At 42.4% G+C, this 16,735-nt stretch overlaps 1 protein-coding gene across 4 annotated transcripts in view; it reads right to left on the bottom strand.

Annotated features, from left to right (window-relative positions):
* Positions 1–16,735, bottom strand: part of FCHSD2 (FCH and double SH3 domains 2) — a 441,879-nt gene that overhangs the window by 89,656 nt on the left and 335,488 nt on the right. For 2 of the 4 annotated variants that reach the window (XM_069203849.1, XM_069203851.1), the window contains exons 10-11: positions 13,708–13,803; positions 9,824–9,889 (exon numbers count right to left, since the gene is read on the bottom strand). In XM_069203849.1, the coding sequence (XP_069059950.1) occupies positions 9,824–9,889; positions 13,708–13,803 (162 nt within the window). The remainder of the gene's footprint in view (positions 1–9,823; positions 9,890–13,707; positions 13,804–16,735) is intronic. The other 2 variants (XM_069203852.1, XM_069203850.1) reach the window with 1 other exon arrangement.

Genomic DNA, 16,735 nt, shown 5'->3' with positions numbered 1-16,735 from the left:
CTCACAAACAGGCCAAAAGTGGGGGTAACAAGGCTAGAAAGAGGCTACCTTCTCACACAACCCCCCCCCAAACGAAGGACAATAAGGCTAACCTTGGCCAGTTGAGACTTTATTGTCTAAGTGGTGATAAGTAGAGAGTAGCTCTGCAATAGACTGGTTACTCCCTTTATCATCCACTATATGGTTACTTCCCTGTGGGGATGTAAACCACCCTGTTTGAAGTTTTTTAGCTAAGCAACAATGTGAAGATGTATTTTCAGAGTTTCTATCAGTAAGTTTTAGTTTAGAGCAGTGGGAATTGTCCACTGAACCTATTTGTAGTGATGGAAATGCCAGACAGGGATGCTGTCTCAGAAAAGCCATGGCTGGGCAAAAACTTTGTCCATGTGGCTGGAAGAGAGAACAGGGATGCTGTTTCTCTTGAGTTGGAGCAGGGCAGGGATGCTGTCCTATGAGCTCCACACTAGGGCAGGGATGCTGTCCTAAGTGTTGTGAGGCAGTACAGGGTTTCTGCACTAAAGTTTCTCTGGGAGGGTTGGAGGGATGCTCCATGCTTTGTACATCACTTGGACACCTACTTGTTTTTGATAACGGGGCACTGCAAGGATTTCTTTGCTGCCAAGGTGGTTGGAGAGCATCACGTCAAACATTAGCCTGACTGACATTTTGTGTTAGCTGGAGTTTTGCAAAGTTGTTAGCAAGGAGCTCCACATAAAAAAAAACATTTGCAGTAATTGAAAAGTGTCCAAATAGTAAATAGAGGCATGTGCAAAATTCTTAACATGCATCAGATGCACGAATGCTGTTTGTCACATTAAAGCCTGCTCTATTGGCTTTGTCATTGCTAGGTGAATACGTAGCCAAATATGATTGCTACAAAAAGAATGTAGAAGAACAATAATTTGAAAACCAGTAGGTTACACCTCTGTGAGATCTACTGGCTTTGTCAATGTTTATTAGATATTAAACAGAAGTGTGGGTTCCAATGCAACACGGCTTAAAGAAAAAAAAGTGCTATGACGTGGCCATCATTGACTGCGTTATAGCACCGTTTTTTCTTTAAGCCTTGTTGCACAACAGCCATGCAAAACAAGGAACACAAGGGAGGGAGGCGGACTGTATGGTGCCACGCACTCTACTATACAGTGCAAGGCAAAGAGTATTTAAATAATTTCTTTCAGGAACATGCAGCCAGAGGAAGGACACTGGCTGCAAATAGGAAGCTATACTAGGTCCATGCTCCACAGTAGGGAAGCTCCAGGAGATGACGACCAATGAGAAGCAAGGAAACATTAGTGACATGGAAGTCAACGAACAGTAAATAATGGTGAGTTATGGGCGGGCTCTAAGCCGCTTATTTTATTTTTTTAACAAAAGATTTCCCCGACCACACGTGACTGAATGTGAAAAAATACCATGATGATTCAGTGTACTATACAGATGTAAAATAGTCCTTCACGTAATCCCATTGAAGAACGTCCGGGAAGGCGGAATGATGTACAAAATAGGCAACAGCATGATTTAAGAGGATTATACTCCTTAGGGTGGAGCCGAAGGGTTCTTTATGTATATTTTAAAGAACTGGTAACATTACATCATGCAGACAGACAGGTAAAAAGGAACTAATGCATCCTCAGAGATAACGGTCATCCCCAGCGCACTACAAGTAGGAAGGTAATCGTGATGTGGCTAGTAACAGATTTAAAGGCAATAATGTATAACCACTCCCTTGCACCTACCCTCTCTCATAGACATTTCACCAGCAACACATAGGTAAAATATGGGACTGCAAAACAAGCAGAAAATGATAAATAACAATGGGAATTGAGTGCAGAAACACATATGGCTATGGTAATTTATAATTTTTCAGGGTCAAACTCTGAATGACATGTTATTCCTGCACCTCAGACTTACCGGTCCTCACAATATCTGTAACACTGGGTGCAGCAATACTGATGAAGCATTCCCAAGGCAATCAAAAATAGGACCAAAGTATTTTTAAAATATAGGAGACTATCACCTGAAGAATGATAGTTTTCCGTTATATTTACTAAAATAAATATACAGAATATCATATTTTTAGTTTTAAACAAGTATCTGTGGAGAACTATTGTGGCAAGACACAACCAAACCTATACAACATTGATGGTTTGAGAGAGGGATAGTGGGATCTGGCTGGAATTGTCTGCAAAGAAACCACCAAAGCCCAGGTCAATGAAGAACTTTGATGTTATCAAAGCTGATCCGTGGCAAAAAGCCAGCTAGTTTCAACATTAAGATGAGAGATGAGTAGCACAAAACATTAATAAATTTAGGATTGGCACCCAAAGCCATATTAAAAGCATACATCATGTGATGGGGCATTAAGTATCAGGTGGAAAAATATAGTAGTTTCTTTTGGTATGAAAAAGGGAATCCTAAAGCTACAGTAACTTCTGAAGTCCTGAGTCCTACACTGGAAAAGATAAAGTACACTTTGGTTTGGTGGTCTTAGATATACCAACAATTGGTAAGACAATCAAATAACATACAAATTATCTGGTAGGTCCAGGAATATGTTATGTTGGAGAAAGTGACATGTTTGGAGGTTGAGGACTGTGCTAGAAATATTACTAAGCTAGAGTATTTGTTAGTGGGTTTCGTAGCCAACAGCAGTGCATTGCAGGGTGTAGGAACAGTTTCAATGAATAGAGATTGAACTTAAAAAACACTGGGATGAAACAGAAATGAAGAAGGGTGACACTTGTGAAGAAAGATGAAGGACAAAAAAAGCAGAATCCACAAAAAAGTCAGACACTGACACATAGCCAGAGCTAGACTGAAGAGGTAGAGTGAGAACCGCAGAGTTAGAAGTTAGTATTGAAGGCATCAGACCTTAAGAACCAAAGAAGATGTTCTACAAGCTCAGCATTACCGCATGTTTAGCTTTGAATACAAGTTGTAAATGGGAGTGGTTTTTAACAATGTGCTCTACACAACAATAGAGGACTAGCTGCATCACACAAGATTGAACCCAACCAAAGAAGCTGCCGGAGATCATGGGCACTACAGCATGGTGCAACAACAGCCTCACAACTACCTTCCTGGAAAGGTAAAATGATCAGATGACCAAGCTAAGTAGCAATTGTACCGAGGGAATGAAGCCTTGGAGAAATATCCTTCTTGTTCCCGCTTCCATATGTCGTAAGCCTGAAGAACAGTGTGCAGGCAGGGACAAATCAAGTCAACGTAAGACAAATGATGACAGATATATTGGTCTTAATAAATGGCCACAACTGTTTCCATAAATTAGCAGTGAATTTGCATTACAACAACAACGAGCCTCTGATCTCATGGCTTTAAGACGTGAGCCAAGTAGAGACATCTGAAAAATGAGCTTTCCGTAATCAAAGTCTAGTTCAACATATGATTAAAAATTTAATTGATTGGTCAATACAAAATGAACCGCTATTAGTTAATGAAAAGTGTGTGTTATTCTATTTTATTCAAGATGTAAATTTATTACGGAAAGTGTGTCTGAAATGTATTGTTTGGTATTGAAATGCAGCGTCTGCATGTGAAAACAAAGTATCCATCACTGCTTGCTTATGCTGTGAGGCAGTAATGCTTACAAATATATATAATGAGGACTATGTGACTAACCTAGGGGTCAACATGCAGCTACTGAGAAACCCCTAATAATGCCAATGGAAGCTTCGATGGCCCTCGTGGATTCTGCTCAAATGCCAACAGAGTGATCTTTCTGGGATAAGGCTACCAGATATTTATACACAAACGAACACAACATGGCACTGTACATTTGTTGATTGCCCTGCTTTTCTAGTCTCCAGCATCACCACAAACAGCTGACAGTCACCCTGACTTGTCATGTCAGGTCAATGCAATAAGGTATCTCACATTTGGAATCCAGTCTATGGAGTCTACTCTCCGTGGTCCGGTGAGGAAGAGGAAAGAAGAGATAAAGAGTGATGGATTGTCTCACGTGAAAGGCAGACTTCTTCTTAGGAAGAAGGGAGAAAATTCACAAAGTAACAGCGCCTCTGAGAAGAAAACAGCACAGGCCCGCCAGATTGAGAGAGCCTGTAACTCACCAACCCTAGTGACCAAAGTTACTGCCACCAAGACTAAAATCTTCAGAGTAAGCAAACAAACTGAAAAAATGTGCACAGGTTCAAACTGTGAGACCATATGAAGGTTACAACCAAATAGAAAAAAACAGGAGTGGGAGGTAAAAAGTATAAAAAAAAAAACTTTCAAAAAGTGCACCACTGGGGCATAAATCGAACAGGGAGGCCTGCGCAGCAAGAAACACAAAGGAGGACAAGGCGGCCAGATATCCCCTTAGAGGGGTGGCTGTGAACCCCGGTAGGGCAAAAGAAAGCCTAAGACGTCAGAGGTGAGGCTGGCAAGCTTCAGATCGTGCAATGTACTGCACAGTAGGCAATTATGTTTGACTATCAGCTTGGACAGGCTCATTTGCAGCAGGTTTTTGGGCAGCCAGATGACATCTGCCTCTCCAGTTGAGAGTGCTGAAAGGTCACGCATGGAGATTAAGTATCAGAGGGTTGGCTTGAGTGTCCTGTCCATCCTGCTGGTCCACCCTGCGCAGGAGAAGCAGGGGCTGAGTGCTGATTTGAAACTGATGGGAGTACCAAGTCTACATGGGGTGATCAGAATTACCTGTGCTTGATCCTTCTGCACCTGCTGTAGGGCATTTGAGAGAAGTGGGATTGGCGAGAATGGCTACAGCATGCTCCTTGACCTGATGAACCTAAAGACATCTCCCATGAACTATTATGGGGGCAGAGGAGGAGACGTTGGGGAGGTGTACTGCACAAAACTGAGGACTCTTCTTACTCCCTGCGGTAGCAAAGAGATCCATGCATGAATACAGACAAAGGCCAACCTGGTCCTGAATTACAGCCTACCACAGCTTCTTCAAGGTTAAAAAGAGAAGAAAAAATATTTAGAAAAAAAAAACTCTTGTAAAAACACTAGAATCAAATGTGTAGGGCAGTGGTTCTCAACCTGGGGGTCCGCAAAGCCTCCCCAGGGGGTCCGCGACTGCTTAGAAAATAAAATAATATTTGCAGATTAGGTCCTCAGCTTTCAGTAATGACTCAGTGGGGGGGGGGGGTCCCCATAGTCCAATAATGTTCAATGAGGATCCCCAGGTTCCAGTAATGATAAAGTGGGTCCACAGAAGTCAAAAGGTGGGGAACCACTGGTGTGAGGGGTGCAAGACAAAGAATGAAGGTGGCTGACTGCAATGAGCACATAATGTCAAGGACTTGGGCAAGTCACTGGTCACGTATATGGTGTCAGGAGCCCTCCAAATCAATAAGATGCATGAAGTTGACTCAGCATAAGGGAAATAAGATTATGGGAACTGGCAATAAGGCAGCATGAAAGAGTAACAATCTTACTTGTGTAACACTTCATTAAAGGACAGCCGCATGTTGCTTAGGCCTTCTCCCCTTCTGTGTCTCTCCCTTAAGCACTGATTTAAAAAATACTAAGAAGAAAATAACAAAGATCTGGCAAGGTCCCAGTCCAAGTTATCAGTTCAAAGAAAAGCATGTTTTTATAACTTGAACTGCACATCCATTTTTTTTTCATTCTAATTCTGACATGCAAAACACCCTTTTAGTTTTCTTCTTAGTTACTAAACCTTGACAAAGTATCATTTTTTGGAAGGACTGGAGATTAATTGAGAAGGAAGCAGTGACTGATCATGTATGCTGGCAAAAAAAGTTGACCCTGTGGTGATTTAAAACACAGTCAAAGCAATAAATGCCGTGAGATTTCCACAAAATTTGCTAACAGTTGATGAATTCTATCCAAGCGATTTCCTAACATCCTGAACATGCAGAGTTTATCGAAGAGTAGGTGGAAAATAATACAAACTGAGGCAAGAAATGAGGGAGATGTCCACAAAAACAGGGTCAGCTGGAAATGATTGTGTTTCCTAATCAGCATATGGACATGAACATCTAGTTGCTATCAGTAGGCGGTGTCGACAGAGCTGCTTCTGACTGTCAATACTTTGTGTTTACGCTAAGAAAACTTGTTCATAGTTACAGACCCAGCTCTTCGTCAACTCTAATGCATGAGGATGATGATGATAATGATGCGGATCAATCTTCTAAATAATTTTAAAAACCTTGGGGATTTGCTGTACAGAATAAATTTTGGAAGATATTTTTCACTAGTAAGCGGAAAATCTCTATCCAGCAACATTTTGCATAATTTTATTGCTGGGGATGTATTTTGTTTCAAACCACAGTAACTATAATGTGATAAAGGGCACAATAAATGCCAGCAAAAGAAACGGCTACTTGAGGAAAGGACAGATTACGGCTCCTGAGGGGTGGATAGGGAGTGCAGGCGGGGGAAGAAAGAGATGAATAAAGGACACTTACAGATTGGGTAACTCACATATCTGTTCATACGACTCGCGGCCTAATGAAGCAATGTTAAAGGCCAGTCGCCATTCTCCTTGGATTTGTCCGACACTGCAGGTGGACGTCTAGAAAGTATCAATTTCATGGCCTGGTAGTCACAGCGATTGGCTCACAAGATCAGATGTTTCCGACTGTGGCACCTTAGTCTGGTATTGCACTGATGAAGCTTTGCAAGTCAGCAAGATGCTCTGAAAAGGCCCGCTTCCATTGTTAAAAATTTTTTTTAGAAGGGGATCCAAACGGTCTTAACTGAATTGCATCAAGTGCACTTCGAGCAAAACTACCTCAACACACATTTGTTTTGCTTGTTCACTTGCTTGGGCTGAAGGTAGGTCCACTACCGACAGCTCCTTCCTGTATTTGACATACCATGTCAAATAAAGCTATAAAGTAACAAAGCCCTGTACAATGCGGTTTTACAGTGGGTAGAGCAGACAAGACAGATCAATGCGGGCGGGAATGGTGGGGATACTGCTTAATGCTGAAAGGAAAAGGGCACTGGTGTAACAATTAGAGATAGGGAAGGGTAACAAGGGGAGTTGCTTAGATCCACACCATTGTTGACCCACCTCCACTGAGGAACTAGTGGTGGTAAAGCAGGAAACAGAGCTTGACCAGCACCTGGGAAAATAAAAGGGACTGATGGGAGGTTTTCCTGATTGATGATGGCTCACATTAGGAACAGGATGTTTCAATCACTGGGTGCATCAATGATCATCTACCCCCCCCCCACCACACCAGAGAGTTTTAAGGTAGCACATTTGTGTGCTGTCTGTGGGAGAGAGGTTCAAGGCCCTTGGTGGTTAGCTCAATGGCTCCAGAATCAGGAAAGGGAACACCAGGGTTTGACCATGTTGCTCTTGGGCAATCTAGGAAGCTTGGAGCTACGGCACATAGTGCAGTACCTTACCAGTAGGGGGCACATTAGGGAGGATTAGTTTGGGTCCCCCAGATGGGGGCCGGGTTTGAATCCCCGGGACGGGCTGCTCAGTGACCCAATCTCTCCAGGCAAACCTGAGCGTGAGCAAAGTCTCAGGCAGCCCTGAGTTGCATACCACACCCTGTTCATAGGTAGGGAAACGGGCTAAGCACCTTTCCATTGGTCCCCAGAGTCTGGTGGTACAGAAAACTTCCTCATGCAAGTTCATGGAAGAGGTGGGCTTCTTCTGGGAGGAGTCTGACATGCAAAGGTTAGCAACCTCATTCCCCGCCTCCTCCCCTCCCCTCTTCACTGAGTGGTTGGGTCTACCTTTCATTTACTCTGAAGAGGGGATTGCAGCAAATTAGATGCTCTTCCAAAAACCTCTGGGATATTCGGTGGGGGCTATTATGAGGAAAGGAGTCATGAGCTCTGTATCCTCGTGGCTGATGTCTTTTTTGCTTGCTGCTACTGTTTTCTCCATTGAGCTAAAGAGGCCACTGACCAGTCCACCTCTCTGACCCAACGTGCTGCTACAGTACCAGTTAAGTTTGGGGAACCAAACGAGCTTTAGAGAAACAACCCAGAGGGTAAGGATCCCTGTGAAGGTGACTGGTCAGGGATTGGGGGCTTGAGGATGTGGTCCATGTCCCTAGATACACCGATAGTCTGTACCTATTTCAGTTCTGGGGACTGTTAAAGAGATCTCAATCAAGGACGCAGTTTTACTTTGCAGCTGTATTTGGACAATGCAAGCTTGCTGTACATGCAGACTCCTATTCAGCCTTGCATCAGCTCCCACAGTCATCACCAGCCAAGGGGGCCAGGGTGGAGTGAAGTGCCTAACCATCACAGTGGTTCAGGCCTTGCGGGGTGCTGACTACCACTCAGATTGGACCTTACGATCCATCACTGATGCCTCAGTAGGTGGTTAGCTACAAAACAAACCACCACATTCAGCAAGGGCCCTAGAAGGCTCCAACGTTTAGGGTACTTTTCTCACAGGATACTCTTGAAGATGGGGAGCGGGGTTGGGTCAATAAAAATACTTAAATTGTGTTTTATTTCCTCCAGTCAAGCAGAAATATACAGTTCAAATGTGTACAATATGGTGTAGATTCAACTTTGTATGCAAATTACCTGTTTAACGTCCCGATAGGGAGCATCATACTGGTCTGTTGTAGAAACAAAGCTAATACATGGAATAGTATTTGGTGGAGTTTAACAGAGTTGTTCTAATTTGCTGGACTGCACAAAATGTAATGTGTTGGGATCACATGCACTCATTCTTTTTCTGGTCCCTGCCCAGAGTTGTTTCCAACAGTCTAGACAGCATACCCCCATGCCTACAACTATCTACTTGAGGGTAGGGATCCCTACTCACTGCCCATTATAACGCTTAATCCTATCATCAAACAGGGTACCTACTGTCTGAATGTTGTGATAATCCACCGCAATGACCTTATATGAACATTTGGGATTACATGGGTATTATATTGTTACAAGGCAAAGGAATTCATATTCAGAGCTCCTTGGGCTTTTGTTCAGGTAATAAATTTAGTCCAACAATCTGTGGTGGAAAAAATATTGTGCACAATAGTAAAAAAAAATACAAAAATACCTAAATTGTGCGCTATCACCACTCGCCAGTTTATGTGAAGCTTAAATTTAAATTACCAACTACAAACTCAGGTATAATAGAATAATTCTTGTTACACAAATGCACTTTACACTGATGTTGTCAAAAAGTTAAGATATTTTATCTGGTAACAGTTTTAGTGGTAAGAAATTTTGATTAATCAATTATGGAAGACTGTGAAAACAGGGCATTTACATATATATTTTTTATCATCATTAGCTGTGGTCTGGATATCGTGGAGGCATGCTTGGCACTGCACAATGCCCATGGCATGACTGCGAAAACAGTCTGAACATTCATTCCGTCTGCCCTGAAAATGTTTGACTAGAAGTCAAAGCATTTCTCCGGTGCATGCCAGCACCAACATACTCCCCCTCTGAGCTTCCACACCACAGCATGATCTGAAAACATGGTTGGTCAGATGTTGCCTGGAGGGAACACAGGAACAGGGAAATAAAACTGGAATGTGGGATCTCTACTGCGTATGTATAGGATCCCTGTCGCCGCCTCGCTTCACTTCTACCCACACCGAGAGCCAATGTAGGTCGAAACTGCAAGGAGTTTTGTTTAATTAATTCAAACCTGATTTGACGCAGATGTTGTGCAAGGAAACAGATGACTCCGAAAGCGAGAAGGTGAAAGTGAGATTAACACCCCAGACTTCAAATCAAAACTACCTAAAAATAAGACTATCAGCGAAGAATGACAACCACCACCATGGAGTACACCACCACAATGAGCATGCGCAAACACCAGTGCGAACGGTGGAGGTAGCAGGCAGTGACCGATGAGACTGGGTACCTCTGCTAAAGTCACTCTCATAGCAGGTGAGGGGTCAATATCCACCAGCGGAACTGCAATCAGACTCTGATTGGAGCAGCACAAGGACGAAAAACAGACAAAGTTAAATCTGCACTGCAAACACATGGCAATTCAGCACGTAGACTTGAAACAAACACAAGGACGAGGAGGGCTGAGACGTGCGTGGAATGTCGCTTTTCTTCGGACATGGTGATAAGGCGACATTTCAAGGAGAAGTTTTTTTCCCCCAAACGTACATTTAGCAAATTACGTTCTTACGATAAGCCACGTTCTTAATGACTTACAACTTTCAAAGGCAATGCTACACACAGAACATTTAAAAAGTACTCTACATATGTTTCCCGCCAATACCAGCCTCCATTTTCTTCTAACCTTCATGTGACCTTTTTCCGTGAAGGGAGGAGTTTTAAGCCTTTGAACTAATGCAGTGGTTCCCAACCTTTTGACTTCTGTGGACCAGCAATCTATCAATACTGGAACCCAGGGACCCCCTCTGAATCATTATTGGAAACCTTCCCCCCCCCCCCCCCCCTCCAACGAGTCATTACTGAAAGCTGGGGACCTAACCTGCTAATATTATATACTTTTCTAAGCAATCAACTGAGGAGGCTTCGCGGACCCCCAGAGGTCCCCGGACCACAGGTTGGAAACCACTGAACTAATAAATTCATTTTACACCAAAACAAAGGATTTGCATTAGTTAATGCAGACGGTTCCTTCATGACTGAGATGGACTTTCAACATTTGCAAACATGTGCACTGTGACGCTACAGTTTGGCCGCTATGCGCCAACACTACCATTTTAATGGGTGTCTGAATGGAGAGTCACATGCATCAAGTAGAAAAATACACGTGGCTTTTTCTACGCTTTGACTAGACAGCAGTCTCTCGCCTGGATAGATAGGTTCTTTATTCAGCCCTCTGCTTCCTTAGCCATGAGTGTACCAATAGCCATTGCATAGTTGGCTGGTCCAGGGTATTGTAAGGCAGAGACAGACTGCATGACATATAACGCTTAGTGCAAACGAAGGAAGGTCAAAGCACTACACAATTTAATACTCTTAAAGTCATCCAGTGCTGAACCTAAAGGCCGCTCTACCAAACAGTCTGTTGGAAAGACTTACAGTCACAAATGGTTATCTCCAGCAAGCTGCAGGCTATGCAGGAGATGACCAAGTAGGTGGCAGGATTTAGATAAACCTAACAGCCAACTGCTTAAATCAGTGGTTCCCAACCTGTGGTCCCATATTCCGCCAAGCGAGTGAGTGCACAGAGCGAAACCGGACCTCTCTGAAGGAGTTTGGTAATTTATCACATGCAAGGAATGATTGTTTATTATTATTTTTTTTAAAGGTTCAGGATAATGCTTTTACAGCATACATTTATAAATAAGCAAATACTCCAATACTTCAGGCTCGAGTGCAGTATTCAGAAGAATAATTTATCTGTGTGCTGGCTTAAGTGATACTTTCAGGTCTTGATGTGATGAGGCTCCCTCAGCATCTTCAGATGTGAAAGTGGGCCACTCTTCCCACAGCCTCTTGGTATTTTGCCCTGTATCTGGCATAACCAGTCCACAAGTAAATAGTGATCAAATGCAATCTGTAATTTGCTAAAATTTTCTAATAATAAATAAAAAAAAAAAAAAATATATATATATATATATATATATATATATATATATATATATATATATATATATATACACATATATATATATATATATATATACACACACACACGCACACACACACACACAAAAGATTTCCCAAACAAGAGAAAGTGCCGTACTCGGGTTAAAAGGTGAAATGAGGCATTTATTTCACAAAAGTCAAAGTTCTTGCTTTTCCTGACGCGTTTCTGCTGTCCGTTGCAGCCTTAATCATAGGTACTTCTGATTTGAAAAAAGCCACGTGATAGTTGTCCTTCTTTTTATACCGTGGCATTAAAGTCACAGAGTCTTTACATTTACAAATGCACTACAGAATTATCAAAGTATTAAAAGTCTCAAAGCACTGTTTCATCCTTACATCAAATTATTGTGTAGTATTACGCTTCCCATTTCTTATTGCTTCGTCTCCTTCACAATGTTTACAAATTATAAGGGTGCTTCACAATATTTCTTCCTATTTCATTTAGAAGTGTCTTTGATTAACTTTTTATAAATCATCAAATGTATTGCACTTTTCATTAGTGCCTCAAAGCACACGATCAACCAGTGAGTGAGCTGAAATAACTCACTCGCATCCCTTGCCCTGTTTTCATATATTTATCACAGTCTAGTATAATCGTTCATCTGGTCGGTATTCCCCGTACCTTTTAACTTCCATGTAATGAAAACGGGCGGATCCAGCTCCACAAAATGAAATACCAAACATTTTCTCCGCAGAAAGAGCCTCCTCCAAGCAGGGCGGCACAGGCACTTTTAACTTTTTAACCCGAGTACGGCACTTTCTCTTGTTTGGGAAATCTTTTGGATATTTCATTACCAGGGTGCTCCGTCCCTCTGCCACCCTGCTTGGAGGAGGCTCTTTCTGCGGAGAAAATGTTTGGTGTGTGTGTGTATATATATATATATATATATATATATATATATATATTCACTGACACATGCACTCAGACACATGCGCCCACTCACGCACCCTCTCAGACACTCATACACCCACTCAGACACCCACTTTCTGACCCACTCAGACACCCACGCACCGACTCACCAATCCACTAACAAAGAAAGGCTCGGTGGCCAACCCCTGCTGAGCATGGTCAAAGGCCGTGAGCGGCACGTGCTTGGGGGGGTTATAAGGACTTGGCTATGCTTTGCGGCCAGCCCCTGCCACGCACGGCCGAAAGCTGTGCGTGGTGGTTGGATTAACGTATAGGAATTTTTATGATTTTACGTAAAAAAAACATAGAAATTCACTGAAAAAACTAATGTTTACAAGGAAGTTGTAGTCAGGTTCTGAATTTACGTAGAAACCACAGAAATTCAGCAGCTATAGTTCGAGTTATTTCAACTAACTACAACTCGTGCCCAAAGGTAACTATAACTTGTGCCTTCGGCATGCACAGCTAATTACTTCACATATTATGTCGATGACATCTTGTATGCCATGATTGATATTATCACTGCAACATTTGCAACCTAATTATTGATAAGAAAACTTTCATGGTGAGGGCATGAGTGATAGTTGCTTAAAATAATTAACTATAACTGCTGAATTTCTATAGTTTTGTACGAGTAAATTCAGAACCTAATTATAATGTCCCTGTAACCTTTGTTTTATATATATATATATATATATATATTTATTTATTTATATACACACACACTTGCACACACACACACATACATACACAAACTACATATAACACTGGGTCACAACGACTAAGATTGTGTGGAGATGTAAACCCAGGCTACTACGCTCTCTTCGTCTAGGAGAAAGCAGATGTCCTACTTCTCAAGAAAACATATGCTCGTAGTTTTGCAGTAATCCATGGTATGCTTGCTATTCCTACATATTTTGACATTCGGAACAATTAATCTTCGTTAATGGGAAATAAATCTTGAAATGGGACTGATTTTCAAAGTAAAGAAAGACAGCCCCCCCCCCCCTTAAAAAGCTGTAATCATAGAACATTTACTTTTACATTTTTCTTAGAAAAGTTAATGTGGACAGTGAAACAAAGCCAAAAGGAGAGAGATTTAACTTCGAAGAATTATCAAAACAAAGTCAAAAGGAAATGTATGTGCTTACCACCAAGAACAAACCTCATAATCAGGCCAACAGAATTTAATGAGACCACAAACCAAACATTCCAGATACACAGATCACACCCACTGATAAAATGGCAGCTATCCTTACCATATCGCTGTCGCTGGGCTGAAACTGGAAGGGTTGTGCTTTGTGGAACACAGAATTTTCCTGCACAAACATCTGCATATTGTTCTCTCGAACCACCTGAGGAGACAAAAAGGACCGGCATGTTGATTCCTCAATGTGTTTGCCAAGTCAGCTTAGAGCAGGAGTCTTCAAACTAGGGTGCGGGCCCACCTAAGGGCGCCTCAAGTGATCCCGGGGCGCCAGGCTGCGGCCAAAAGACGCATTATGCTGCCTGCAGGGCTCTGTTTTAAGCTGAAAAAAAGCGAGCAGCAGCAAACCGCTCTGTAACGGGCCATCAATAACAGGTTTTGTCATTCACATCCAAGCTGGGAGCGTGTATCTGAAGGGAAGGTGCGCCAAATACTCTTCAAAACCCCCACCCCCACTTCTAATGCTCACACTGTGGATACTTGTACGCATCAGTGAGGTCTGCCAGACCAGAATAGTATGTTTGGCATCATGTATTTGCATTTTTAAAACAGTATCTAAATAAGTCTATACATTTTTAAACCTTGCCAATTCAATACAATAACTATGAAAACTTTAGGGGTTTGGGGGGGGGGGAGCAATGCTATTTTTTTTTCACTTGTGGGTGTGCGGGGCGTATCATTAAAACGTTTGAAGACCACTGGCTTAGAGCACTCCAATTAGCAACTGTACCAGCGGTCACACCAGTAAAAATCTTTAAATCATTTCATGCCACAACCTTTCCTCACCCCTTTTTCCCCCCAGATCTTTCCTAATCGCCACTGTTCCTGTTCAACCTTTTCTGGCCCGTCCTGTGATTGTCTTCCCAGGATACCCTGCAAACTGTGAGTCCATAGAATAAGTTCAATGTCTGTCTCACATTTATTCTGGAAAGACTCAGGCTCTCTTGGCTGAGATGTGCTTGAAAAGTGCAATCCTGATCAAAGAAGCGGGTGACTTACTCCACCAGGCTATCTGGAGACCGACAGCTGCTGAGTGTAGATCCAGGGGTGCAGACTTTTGTATCTGTATTTCTAGTGGGCAATGGCTGCAGAATCTGTTGCAAGCTCAGCCCTTATGATCCTGTATCTCCATTTAATTTGGAAATCCTGTATCTCCAAATTATACAGCTAGTTAATAGAGGTTAGAAGGTTTGAAGTCCCTTTCCAGTCTTCTGCATTGACGGCAGGATGGGAACTGCACCTGTTTCTGCAACGTGGCTCACTGAATGATGGAAATTACCTGAAACGGAACTCGGATAAGACTGAAGTATTGATTTTGTGTAGCCCTAACTTTGTATGGTCTTCTTAATCGCAGCCACCCCTCCCACACTGTCACAAAGCTTTGCTTCTGGTCCAACAATACCCTCTCATTTTCCACCAAGATCTACTGCATGACCTCTAATTGCTTTTACTACAGTTGCCTTGTCAGCAAGATCCTGCCCTTTATAGGAAAACTATTGTACAGTCCATCATTATCACTCAGCTTGATAATGACAACTCTTTATATCTAGGACTGACAAGGCCATCATTGCCTATCTTCATGTAGTTTAAAATGCTGATGCATGCCTTCTCCTCAAACTTCCTAGAAGTTTCTCATCTTCTTCCACCCATAATTTGGCTCCCCAATGAGAAACTTTAGTTTCAAAACTCTTTGCATTTGAAAATTCACTCTTCACAGCTCTCGACCTGTGTACTTTTGGCATATGTTTTGACCCCACGCCCTAGCTGAGTCTTCATGTTAGCAAGGTAAGTTTTCCATTTCTTTCAGACCTCTTTCAAAACAACCTATGTTTTAGAAAGCCCTGCAAACCTGGTAGTTCACGCCTTCTGCTTAACAGATGTTAACTTTGCTACCTTTCCCAGGCACTTAGGCCCTTCCCGTCAGTGCCAGGATGCCCTCTTGGATAACAGCTTGAACTATACAGGCAGACAGAAAGAAAGATTGAAACCTTACTTATAATATTTTCACGAGCCATCATTTATATATCTTAAAATATTTAACCTGAAGAAGGCCCTACAAGTTTGGTGGGAACGGCTGAAACTTGCACATGACTACATAGCTACACATTTGAAGTAAAGAGAACTGTTGTTGCAGATATTGATCAGGAAGTGGTACATCATTTAATTGGTCTAAAATATTTGACTCCCCTTAGGAAACATTCTCTCAGCATTATATAAAGGGAACATGCGCATTGTTAAAAGCTGCAAACATTATTATCTCCTCTCTGACTAGAATATTTAATAATTCCCTTAGCTCGGGCCTCTTCCCTCAATCTCTTAAACACGCTATTGTAAAACCTCTTCTTAAAAAGCCTAAACTTGACCCCTCGGTCCTGGATAACTACAGACCCATTGCTCTCCCCCACCATTCTAGCCAAGATGCTAGAGAAACATGTAAATCTACAACTGATGAGTTATTTGGAGAGTAATCTGCTCCTTCACCCCACCCAAATGGGTTTTAGAGCACAACACAGCACTGAGTCTGCGCTTCTAACAGTGAGCGAATCTGCCCGCCAACTATTAAACCAGGGAGGACATGCAGCCATTATTCTCCTGGATCTTAGCGCAGCTTTTGATACGGTTGACCATTCTCTTCTCTGCGACAGACTCTTCAAGGTAGGCGTGGGAGGCCCAGCGCTCTCTTGGTTTTCTTCCTTTCTCACAGGAAGAACCTTCCAAGTTTTGGACCACTCTTTTTTGTCAGATATCGTCCCTCTAACTTGTGGAGTCCCTCAGGGGTCCTCTTTAAGTCAAACTCTTTTTAATATCTACCTATCCTCCTTGGCTAAAGTAGTTACTCCCTACAATCTTTCAGTGGTCACTTACGGTGATGATACTCAATTAGTGGTTTCCCTCCCCAGTACTGGGAATGCTCCCTCCGTCAACTTATCTGGCTGTATGAGGGACATCGGCGACTGGATGATTTAATCCAAACTCAAATTTAATGATGGCAAATCTGAAGCGCTCCTTTTAGGCAATGGCTCTCCTGCCTCCCCTTTAACGTGTTATTCAGAGGCCTTTACCAGTCTCCCCTCTCCTAA

This window comes from Pleurodeles waltl, chromosome 8 (genome assembly GCF_031143425.1).
Source record: "Pleurodeles waltl isolate 20211129_DDA chromosome 8, aPleWal1.hap1.20221129, whole genome shotgun sequence".
Classification (NCBI taxonomy): Eukaryota; Metazoa; Chordata; class Amphibia; order Caudata; family Salamandridae; genus Pleurodeles; species Pleurodeles waltl.
The sequence above is the reverse complement of the archived record's forward strand: the minus strand, read 5'-3'. Positions and strand labels throughout refer to the sequence as shown.